Raw genomic sequence first — 12,404 nt, 5'->3', positions numbered from 1 at the left:
CTAGATCCCTAATGTATTTTTAATCAAAGGGTTTTGTTACGGCATCCAATATAAATTTCATACTTTACTGCCGTTGAGGCTATTTTAGTCACAGTTTTTCTTTATTGACAAAGCTTCCCCCGAACAAGCATGAAATCCGACACCTCTCACAAATAGAACACTGATTGTAATCCGATTCCACTTACCCAAATAAAACGAAGGATTAACTCTATCTCTCTCTTCTTTTGTGTGTCTTGTGCACGGCACATCTCATTCAAACTTCCTTCGCAAACATTTACCATTAGTTTCCGTCCCACAATTCACATCCGCCTTCCCCACTCCCACCGCCCCATCAATTGTTGTGAACTAACCGGCGTTTCAACCACACTTGGGTGTATGTGTGTGAGTGAGCTCCTCTGTTAATAACTTTTCCACATCAAAATCACTGGAATGTGAAATTTAAATCAATTGTTTAACATGGGCCCAACTCTTCACCCCCAAACCAAAAGAGAGAAAAAAAACGACTCTGCAGCAGGCCACGAGGCTTGAGAGTTTGAAGGTATGCGCCTACTCTAACACTCACAGAACTGTCAGAAAACCCATCCAAGCAAGCCACATCGCACCGGGGCCAGGCCATGAACGACTCGAAAAGTTACAGCGAAAAAAAAAAGACCGGGGGCAGCCAGCCCAGACGGACGAAAAACGGCCGTAGTTATGGTATTGTAGTTTCAGAAACCAGTCAAGTAACACCCGCGCGCGCGGCACAGCCTACTAACGTTCACAGTTCGGTTCGAAAACGGTCGCGAGCTGTCAAAATCACTAACGCTAACGTTGTTTTTCGTGAGAATTTAGCGTAATTTGATCAGATTTTTGCCGAAACTAATTACCTTAACGATCGTTAGCGAATTAATCGCAATCAAAACACGCTCGCGCGCGCTCCGATCCACCTTTCAACGTGGATCACGTGGGGAGGAGATTACAATTGTAACACGACTTTCTTTAACGTTTTTTTTTGTTTCGCAAATGTGTTTCACTCAACTTCACTTGGGCACTTAAGGGCGGAGCGTGCGCGTGGGGGTTAACACGAGTTAAAGAAGAAACGCACCCCGAGGGCGCCCTCAAGAGAATTGTTGTGATGGTGTTTTTTCCTTCTATAGTGCTTTCAATTTTCCACCGCGAAGAGAAAAACTCCAGTGAGAAGCGGCGCCGCGCGCGAGATCTTCGCGAACAAAAGTGATCTGTTTTAGTTCAGATCTGTTTTTCACCTGTTTCGCCAACCTCAGTAGGCCCCTCGCGCGAACCTGTGTGTGTTTTTTTTCTGTGTGGCAGCGTTTTTCCCAAAGCCTGCTGTGTGATAGTGAACCATTGTGTCTGGGGGAGAGAGAAAAAAAAAGTTTTGCACACCTTGCAAACCTCAACAACAATCGCAGCAACCCCCCGTCGTCGTCGTACAGGTGCAGCGTGGAGCGGCATCGCAGCAGGCTGGGAAACTATCCCACAGAAGCAAAAGTGCCTAGTGGGTGGGGGTGGGAGGGGAAGAAATTTCATCTTTTTCTACCCATAAATTAACCTAATCACTCTGTTTTACCCAACCATGCCACATTTGTGTAACTTTGGTGTGTTGTGCTTTTTTTTATTTTATTTTTCGCAATAGGGGAGGGTATGGTTGATCATCAACATTAGATATTCAAATTGGAAATGTTTACAAGAAATAATGCAAAAATATTTCAGTAGATTCTAAAAATAATAAATTCATAATGCTTTGTATGAAAAAAATATATTGAAAATGGATGCATAGGAGAATTAATTAATGTTTTGTAATCAATGTGTTTCTTAAAATATTTCAATTCATAGGAATAAAACAAAATCTTGGAAACGGAATTTTCGAATCTAATTGAAATGGTTCCAAAATGATATTTTTGCAAGAAATGCGATAGCATAGCTATAGCATTAAAATAGTTTTTTATTTCCTCTTAGCTTTAAATTATCAAGCGAATTGAGACACTTTCAAATTTTTTTAATGTTGAATGTTTCAGGATGGCCACTCAATTCAGGAAATCGGAAAAAAGTCTGGAATTCGCCAAAACCTGGAAAAAATCGGGAATCGGGATTTGTTGTCAAAAAGTCGGCATAAGTCTGGAATCTCAAGCATACTTGATTGAAGTTATTTTTTTGTCTTTTGAATAGTTTTAGCATTTTTTGAATATTTTGTTCATTTTTCAATTAAATTACTCTCAATTCGGTGTGAGCAGTTTACCAAAAACAAAAGGGTAATTCTCCGCCAACTCACACAGCAGTTGCCCCGACCCCTCTTCGATTTGCGTGAAACTTTGTCCTAAGGGGTAACTTTTGTCCCTGATCACGAATCCGAGGTCCGTTTTTTGATATCTCGTGACGGAGGGGCGGTACGACCCCTTCCATTTTTGAGCATGTGAAAAAAGAGGTGTTTTTCAATAATTTGCAACCTGAAACGGTGAAGAGATAGAAATTTGGTGTCAAAGGGACTTTTATGTAAAATTAGACGCCCGATTTGATGGCGTACTCAGAATTCCGGAAAAACGTATTTTCATCGAAAAAAACACTACAAAAGTTTTAAAAATTCTCCCATTTTCCGTTACTCGACTGTAAAAAAATTTGGAACGTGTCATTTTATGGGAAATTTAATGTACTTTTCGAATCTACATTGACCCAGAAGGGTCATTTTTTCATTTAGAACAAAATTTTTCATTTAAAAATTTCGTGTTTTTTTCTAACTTTGCAGGGTTATTTTTTAGAGTGTATTAATGTCCTACAAAGTTGTAGAGCAGACAATTACAAAAATTTTGATATATAGACATAAAGGATTTGCTTACAAACATCACGAGTTATCACGATTTTACGAAAAAAAGTTTTGAAAAAGTTGGTCTTCATCGATCATGGCCGTTCATGGTCACCCGCGACAGACACGGACGACGAAACAAAGAGAAACGCAAAAAGTAACTTTTTCAAAACTTTTTTTCGTAAAATCGCGATAACTCGTGATGTTTATAAGCAAACCCCTTATGTCTATATATCATTTTTTTTGTAATTGTCTGCTCTACAACTTTGTAGAACATTGTTACACTCTAAAAAATAATCCTGCAAAGTTAGAAAAAACACGAAATTTTAAAATGAAAAATTTTGTTCTAAACGAAAAAATGACCCTTCTGGGACAATGTAGATTCAAAAAGTACATTAAATTTCCCATAAAATGACATGTTCCAATTTTTTTTACAGTCGAAAATGGGAAAATGGGAAAATGGGAGAATTTTTAAAACTTTTTAAGTGTTTTTTTCGATGAAAAATACGTTTTTCCGGAATTCTGAGTACGCCATCAAATCGGGCGTCTAATTTTACATAAAAGTCCCTTTGACACCAAATTTCTATCTCATCACCGTTTCAGGATGCAAATTATTGAAAAACACCTCTTTTTTCACATGTTCAAAAATGGAAGGGGTCGTACCGCCCCTCCGTCACGAGATATCGAAAAACGGACCTCGGATTCGTGATCAGGGACAAAAGTTACCCCTTAGGACAAAGTTTCACGCAAATCGAAGAGGGGTCGGGGCAACTTTTCCCGATTTCGTGTGAGTTGGTAGAGAATTACCCAAAAAGTTTCCTTTCATTATTTAAATATGGTTTGATGATTTTGAATCAATTGATTGGAAGCTTCTTTGAACTGTTGAAAAAAAGAAAAAAATAATTTTCTGTTCTTTACTATTTCAATGACGAAAATGTCCGCAAAATACCTGAAATTTAAAAATAATCAGCTGATAGATATATTTGTCAGTTTTACAGATGACGTAATTATTTTTTTTATAAACAATTTTTCACATTTGGCCCACAAGCTTATGTGAGCTTCAAAATAACCCGCCATTAAAAAACTTAACTTTTTTAAGAGCAAGTAGATAAAGGTTAATTTAAATATAACGGACAAACTTAACTATCAAATTAAATCCAAACAAGAAATTGAAAACAGCTAAATTTGTTTTTTGCATATATTGAAATAATTAAAATGATAAAAAAGGGTTCAAAACATTTTAGCTTTTGTGTCTACAAATTAAAAAACATAATTGTAATGCCCTAAATCGATACAAATACGTTTAATAAATTTGTCTATCCAATTTTTTTACATAATGAAATAACATTAAAACATAAACATACTGACAAATTACGAGATCAACATGGATATTTTTTTTATAATTTTGATATCAAAGTGCATAAAATTAAAAAAATATATAAAAGGTTCAAAAAGATTTATTAAATTTAACAAAATTGATCAGGTTATCATTAAAAAAAAAAATTCACAACAGTTAAGGGATTACATACATGTAGAAAATCACAAAAAGATTTTCTATCACTCCTAAAAGTTTCATGAAGAAATTCCATGATTAAAGTAAGTTACAGACGATTTTAGCTGAATATTTTGCCATGCGCAAAGCGAACTGATCAGTTCTCGGTATTTTTTCCTGAATTTTAATTTCTTTGGTATTTTTTAATTCGGCTGATTTTTTTTTGGTGCCTTTGGTTTGCCCAAAAAAGCCATTTTGCATCATTAGTTTGACTAAATAACATTCCATACAAATTTGGCAGCTGTTGATACAAAAATGATTTGTGAAAATTCAAAAATCTGTATCTTTTGAAGGAATTTTTGGTCAAAGCAGTGTTGAGATATCGTGGCACCCGTTTTTTGAACCTGCTAACTTCAAATACCTATATCTCGGCAATGATACAACCAAATGTCCTCAAATTTGTTTTGTTAACAGATGAAAATATATATTTTAATGTCCTGAAAACAGATTTAAAAAAGTTTAAGTTTGTGCTCAAACCAACCTCTGTCATTTTTGCCGATTTACATGTATGTAACCCCTTAAATCAAAAGTTGACTGTCTCTATCAAGTCCCTATAAAAAAATAAAATAAAAATAGTGTTTTTATACAAATCAGATATCAATCATATCAAAATTGAAAAATCATCAAAAATTCCAGTGTACAATTATGCCGAAGACACCATATCGATCAAAAAAATGCTTTAAAAGATGTTTACAGACTTTTGAATTTTTAAATACGAAATTTGTTTGAAATATGGTATGGACAAACTGATGATGAAAAATTGCTTATTTGGACATACGAAAGGCACCCAAAAAGTCACAGCTTGATTTTTTTATTTTTTTTAATCCAGTGGCCAAAATATCAGAGGAGGCTTTGTTTTTTTTTAATAGATTTATTTATTTTTATTTTTTATTTTGATGATTTTTTTATGTTGTGACTAAATGCAACATTTTGAAAATTACCCTTTTACGGGATTTGAAAATATATTACAAATCAGAAAATTTTACTGAGCTACAATATAGGTAAAAGTATTAGTGTATTAAGGGTGGTCTCAGAAACCATATTTTTCGTCATTTTTAAATCCATTGTAATATTTCTTTTCTATTTGTTTTCGTTGTTTTTTAATGATACGATAATTCTGTTTTTAATTGATACTGTAAATTTATGCGGTTTGTTTCATGCATTTTTCGATTTGTAGTGAAATTCTGTTAATGAATAAAATATATTTAATTGACTTATTTTTTAGAAGATTTTATTATATAGAACTAGAAACTTTGTATAGAAAAACATTGTAATAATAATAAAAAAAATAAGCTAAATGTAAGTTGTGTGTGTTAGATTTGTATCACGAAGTTTTTTTTTGCTGTGTTAGAAAAAAAACTGCAAGTCTAAGGAATATGGTATAGTTGCTGTTGAAAGAATGAATTAAAAAAAAGAAAACTATGAACAATTCTTTTTTTTCATATGAACAATTCTAAAGCATCAATAATACTGAAAGTTCAATAAGAAAGGTGTTTTTTCGTTAATCCCCTAAAATTGCTTCCTATTGGCGAAAATAGGGATAAAAATTTGGTTTAAAAAAATCAAATTCAAAAATTTCAAGATCAATCAAAACTTTTAAATTTCTTCTCGATAAATCAGAACCCTCCCCTCCCCTAAAACTCCCACCGCCCAAGCACGCACACACTCACCACGGCCTGCTGATTTTATTTTCCCCATCCCCCATTATTTTTATTTTCCTTCTTCGGAAAGATTAACTTTTCGGTCTCGTCGACTTGGTAGTCGTAGTCGTCATAGCAGCCGCCAGACCAAGAACCATCCAACAAACGGCCAAGAAAGTGCAGCCCAGCATGAACAAAACAGCAGAAAAAAAAAACACTAAAATCATAAACGAAACGAACTAATTTGCGGTTGGTCGCGCCGAGTTTTTCCTTCCGTGTGTGTGTTTCTGTGTTAGTGTCTAGAGTGCAAACAAAAAATAAAGAGGAAGAAGATACAAAAATAATCTGGAGCAATGTGGTGATTCCGATGGGGAGCTGTGATGCGGAGAATTGACCAGGAAAAAATATGCGTGTTAAAACCGTTCGGCAGATCAAGAATCAGCGAGTGAATCGCAAAAACCAGAACGAATATGGTTGGTAACCCCTTTTGTTCTAGTTGGTAACTCTCTCTCTCACTTGCTGTCTAGTTTGGATTAGTTTGTAAGGGGTTTGAAGGTCCGTTAGCTTAGTAGGCGGGTGGAAATCAACGTGCACTGAAAGCAATTCAGAGCGGATTTCACCATTTTTTGCAATGATTTTTTTTTCTGTGTCCAACCAACTCGATTGAGATGCTTATCCAGCTGGAAATAGTCATCATCGGTCGTATATTTGCCTAGTACAAAAAAGTGCTACTTTTGGCATGGTTTCTGTCCAGTTTTATTTTCACCAAACAAATGAGTAAAATGTGCCATATATGCTGCTGCTCTTGGTCGTTCCCCAGTTCGGGGAGTACATTAAAGATAAACGGACCATAATTTATGGCTTTGCTGGGAAAAACGAGAAGCGCTGAAGCTGGGCTGGATATATGTAGGTGACGAGCAGGAACGAAAAACTGCTAAAGGTACGGCATGCATTCTAATGAATACAGCAGATTAAAAATGCAAAAATTTGCAAAATTGCACGTCGGTTTGTTAGCAGGGGCCAATTATTTCTGGCTTCTTTGTGTGAGGGGGGAGAAAATTAAAAGTTTTGCTCGTTTGTTAGAAGTGTTACAGTATGAGCAACATTATTTTAATGAGTCATGAATCTTGTGAGAACCAGAGCATCAATTGCCCGACTTTAAAAAAAGTACCTACTTTTTTAACGCCTCTGGTTAAGTGATATTAGTAAAAAAAGAGTAATCATCTGTTGATCGAAACATTTCAACTTCAAAACTGCCCACCATTGAAAAAACGGCTAATATCCACTTTTGGCAAAAACGAGATATTAGCACCAGGAGGTAGAAGATGTTCCAACGCATCATCTGGAACTTGAATTTTACTGAAATAGTGTTTAGACTTGGCTGCCGATGCGAAAAACCAAACGGCTAATATGCCACTCTTATGGGAAATTGCCTTGACGGAGATTTTGTGACAAACACTAAAACGCGTTTTTCTCGGAATACTTGATTTGGCATAATAGCCAAATTTTCAATTATGGGCAGAAAGGTAATTGGTAAAAACACACTAAAATGTATTATTTCAATTCATAAGACCGTTGCTAATATTTTTCAAGGTTTATGACGCCTTTTCGAGATCTTTAAGTTTTAAATTTGCATCTTTTTTACCTTAAAATGGCTGTAACTTTTGACCCAAATTTATATGTCAGAAAATAAAAATGTTCATTTTTTAGAGCTCTAAAAGTGCTTCGAACATCACTTTTCTCTAAAACTTAACCCTGAATTATTACGTTCAAAAAACTATTTTTTGAAGGTTTGCTCAGATGCTTTCTATAAATTTGGTCATAGAAGGCGTAGATTACGAGATAACATTTTGGTGTCTTCGACTAAATTGCTTGAATTGGCAAGGCCAACAATTTTTTAGAAGACGAAAAAATTCCCAAAAATATTCCTGTTAAGTTAGATTTTCAAAATTACCCTAATCGTGAACCACCCTAATTTTGAACCAATCCAAAAGTTTCTCCTTTCCGTTTGCAACAACTCTTCTGAAGACACCAAAGCTCCAAAACTTTGCCATTTTTCGGAAAATCCATTTTCCACTTAATTTTGCAATCTGGACCACTGTTCATTGATATCAGACGTGCAATCAACAGAAAACATTTTCCAGCGTTAAAACAGTCAACAAATTAGTCTTGTAAAATCACAATGCTGCAAAACATGGTAAGTAATTTAAACATTTAATTTCTTGCAAAAAAAAAATGGGAGAATTTGTTCAATATTTTTATAAAGTAATAACAAATATCCCAAACTCAGTCAGCTTTTTCCCAAACCCCTTTTACCAATTTTAAAGGTCAATTTGTATTCCAGACAAAAAACGATCTTTTCAACACCCTTCAAATTAATTTTAATGGCCTACTTCGATTGACCCTTAAAAAGCTTCATCTCCACCCAACATCGCCCATGAAAATGGCCATTTTACTTTAATCGGTGCCATTTCATGTTACTGCAAACGGCTTTTTGGGAAGCGCCTCCCGAAACTATTTCGGTATAATTAGCACTCACTTTCGCCCCTCTAATCACCTCCCATAATCCCAACTAATTTGGCAATTTATAACGCTTCCCCTCCCGGCGTGTCTCCTCTCTCCTAGCGTGCGCTCCCACTTATCGTAATCATTCAATTCATTGGATTTTGACCCGCCATCACATCGGCATCGTCGTGCTCATTATTATCCAATTGAGTGCAATTTTTAGTTTTATTTTTTCTCTACTTTGTTCTCTCAGTGCATCTCGATATCAAATTATAGCACCCCCTTCTACCCCTCGATAATTGTACCAGCCTGCTTCGATTGGTCGTCGTCGTCGTCACGTCACGTGCACATTTGTGTGCGTGCGAGAGAGAGAGGTCAACAATGCACTATTGTGAAGTTGAACTCAAGGCGACTGCTTCGATTGACAAAAGTGTTTAAAAGGCGCCACTGGATTTTCTCAACTCAATGGCTACTTTGACTACTTTGGGAATTCGTCGTCATTTGATTGCCCCTCTTTGATGGACGGAAGTAGCTGCTTTTGGTGGTTTGCAATTTCAGAGTTAGATAACCAACGCAATCGTACCGGTACGGGTGCTGGTGAAGAAGTGTTGTTTCTTTTTTAATGATTTTTTGTTTTATTTCGACTCGAAATTAAAACCAAATAGCACCGCGACGTTGCGAATGCGAATAAGTGCATTCACTCTGTAGGAAAACCACCCAGAAAAGAGGAGCTCCATGGACCACCGCATAATGGCCAATAGAAGAGTGCAGCAGGGTGACGATGACTATGAGTGGTGGAATGAATGAAACCACCGCAGAAACCGCAAAAGCTCTGCGTTGCTCTGAGAGGTGATCGCGGGTGTGCGTTTTGAAATACTCTGCGTGAATATCAGAGTGATGATGGATGAGGTGGAGTTCAGGTGATGCAATGCAATTGATTTAAATTGGAGTTTATAATTTGACTGAAGAAATTTGTTTAATAATTAAACATTTTAGTGCACGGAGAAAAATGATTTCCCAAAATCATGAACAAGCGTTCATGGAATTCCGAACCCCAAACAAAGCGTTCAAATTTGAAAAAACATGCCTGTTCATGCTTGTTCACGACTTTGGGAACTAATATTTCTCCGTGTGTTTTTAAATTTAATTGGGTTTAACAATTTTCATCCCCCCTCCGTAGCTTTTTCACAATCCAAGCATTTTGTAATACATTGCACCTAAAAGTTTCGAAAATCAGGCCAAAATTATAATTTGAAATTTAGTTTTATTTTTATTTTTAAATACTTTTTAAAACAAAGACTGGAAAATTATACTTTTCAGCACCTACATTAAAAATACTATTTCACCGCCTGATATTTCGGCCCGATTTTGTAGAGGGAAGGGGAGGCATAAATATTAGCAACAGCCTTATTTGATAAAAATGCATAAATAACTATCATACAATGTTTAATTAATAGATAAGATATAACAGTTATTCGAAACAAAGTATGTCAAAATATAATCTAGAACATAACAAGACACCAACATTTTTTAAGTATTTGTAATATTTCCGACACTAAAAAATATATTATCTGGCCAAAACTTTTAATAGAAAAGGATAAAAGAGGAGTTTCCACACAAATTTCCTCTATTTTCGAGCTCGGGATTTTAGGTGTTAAGCATGATGAAAACTGTTAACGGTAAAATATTTTCTCGCACCCCCTAATCTATTTACTGAAAAAAGTCACTTTTCTAACAAATTTTCTAATATCGCTTGGAATCAATACAAAAACTGATTCGATCAAGATGAACTATCAATATTGGACCAAAATTAATGTTTTTAGACCTTCCCAGGCGGACTTCTGTTGAAAAAATCGCATTTTTCGAAACTTTTTTCAGAAATGCTCATTTAATTTTGGGTAGCCTATTTTTCCCAGCAAAACCAAAACATGCATCCTGTAGGAAATTTCATGGCGAACATTTTTCTCTCTGAGAAAATGCAATTTCGACACTCCAGAGCCGAGATATTTGAGTTTTGGTGAGAACAAAAGTGCCAATTTTCGAAATTTCTCAAAATTCTGAAGCAAGGCCTACTAGTTACATGATGTTGCAAGCATATGTATTAAAGGTTAGGGTGTGCTTATTTATTTGAATTTTGGCCGCTGAATCCGAATCTGAAAACAAATTTCGTGTAAACAGTGATGTTTTGGAGCTAAACCCTTTTTTAATGTTATTTGTGTGTTCAAATCGCCAATATTTATAGTGCATCTTAATCTCTGGATAAAAACCTATCGTTTGACGATAATACACACCGGATCGAATTAGTTTTTGTATGGATTCCAAGCGATTTCAAAAAATTTGTTCAAAAAAGTGACTTTTTTCAGTAAACCGACTAGGGGGTGCGAGAAAGCATTTTATTATTTTTTTTGTCTAAGAAAACATTGTTTCTAACATCATAATCTACCATTTAAGAAGTGAGCACCTGAAATTCCTCGACATGACCTCAAAATGGGACGGCTACTATGCACCCTTAAAACATATTTTGTTTTTTTTTTTAATGTTGATGTACGAAATACCAAAAGTTTGTCTTCGCAAATGAGGCCATTGCATTTTTTTTTTAAATTTATGCAACCCTCAATAAGCTAGTGTATAATGCAGTTCAAAACAAGTTTTTCGTTCAAAAGTTGAGTCGATAGGAATTTTTTTTTTTTTTATTTTTGGGTTTTTAGCCAAACCCTTCCCCCAACCTCCCCTTAAACTTTGGCCAGAGTCGAGGGACATAAATTTCAAAAAATAATTGCTACGTCATATAAAAAACAAAATAAAATCCTAAAACTCATAATTGTCCCCACCGTGCTTGACTCTAATGGCGATGATGGTGCACCGGTAGCTACTCCACCGACGATCATCATCATCACAAACGAAGCCGATGATGAAAAAGTGCCGATATTGAACATCATCGTCATGTGAACCGGCTCAATGGTTTTTTTTTCGTCCCTCCATTCTATCCATGCCATTCATTTTTTATCCTCTTCCTCCCCCAGCCAGCTAGCGAGCAACACTTTTCGGTGCAAAATATGCCGGCTGGGCTGGCCTACAAGTCAAGTTCGGATCCGGGGAGTGATGTTATGTGTGTGCGGTTTTGTGCTGCCTTTTGGCAATTTTTGCATCCATCAGCCCGTAGAGGTTGCATATTTCATTTGTTCTGAATGGCGGATGTTAACCTTTCTCCTCGTACTGGTACTTTGATGGAAGGAGAAGGGAGAAACGAGTCATTGAAAGAGGGCTTTAAAGCTTTGCTGTGGTGCTTTTTCCGGGGGAATTTGTGCAGCTTCACGGTGATTGTAAAACCAACAATCAGATTAGAGCCCTTTAACACGCCGAATTACAACAATAAAACAATTAAAAAACAATCAACCTAATGTAACAAAATAGTAATTAGATTTTACTGCCGGATGGTAATCAATCATTCGCGTTGAGCTTCAATCTCTACTAAAAGTGCGCTCCCATTTTGTGCAGCTAATGATCGAGTTGTTTGTAACGTCTTTTCGTTAGAACCTAATCGGTTCATCAAATCTAGCAGAACAAGTCGGACGTTCCAAATATGAAATAGTACCTGTAAATATGATTGATGTGCTCAAATTCAGTCAATTACCATAGGTAATTCATTCAAGTGATGTGAAAATCAAATTGATGTTATCATTTTTACTTACAGCTTCAATTCATCCTTCCTAAGCTGTTTTTAAATCGTAGAGTGCCATGAGCTCTTTCTTACATGCCAAAGCCATTCTAAGAGCAATTTGTCAATCAATGATTTTTTTTTTGAAAATTTAATATTTGTAAGCACTTGCCCAACCAAATCATTGAGCATAATTAGTTGGTTCAAAGTCATACAAAAGATCATAAAATGTTTGCTTCTATCCATACAAAT

At 35.7% G+C, this 12,404-nt stretch overlaps 2 protein-coding genes across 6 annotated transcripts in view; one reads left to right on the top strand and one right to left on the bottom strand.

The window, feature by feature from the left end:
- The window catches only part of LOC120423885 (neuroglobin-like), a 109,202-nt gene that overhangs the window by 71,932 nt on the left and 24,866 nt on the right, over window positions 1-12,404 (bottom strand). The window lies entirely within an intron of this gene.
- LOC120423884 (probable cyclin-dependent serine/threonine-protein kinase DDB_G0292550) overlaps window positions 1-12,404 on the top strand; it is a 36,399-nt gene that overhangs the window by 5,388 nt on the left and 18,607 nt on the right. Inside the window, exon 1 of one of the 3 annotated variants that reach the window (XM_039587854.2) lies at window positions 6,306-6,462. The exons of the other annotated variants lie outside the window; for them this stretch is intronic. Coding sequence (XP_039443788.1) covers window positions 6,396-6,462 — 67 coding nt within the window. The 5' untranslated portion in view covers window positions 6,306-6,395. Of the gene's footprint in view, window positions 1-6,305; window positions 6,463-12,404 lie in introns of those variants that run through there. 3 annotated transcript variants of the gene reach the window in all.

This window comes from Culex pipiens, chromosome 2 (genome assembly GCF_016801865.2).
Source record: "Culex pipiens pallens isolate TS chromosome 2, TS_CPP_V2, whole genome shotgun sequence".
NCBI classification, from domain to species: Eukaryota; Metazoa; Arthropoda; class Insecta; order Diptera; family Culicidae; genus Culex; species Culex pipiens.
Note: the sequence above shows the minus strand (reverse complement) of the source record. Positions and strands in the feature narration are given on the sequence as shown.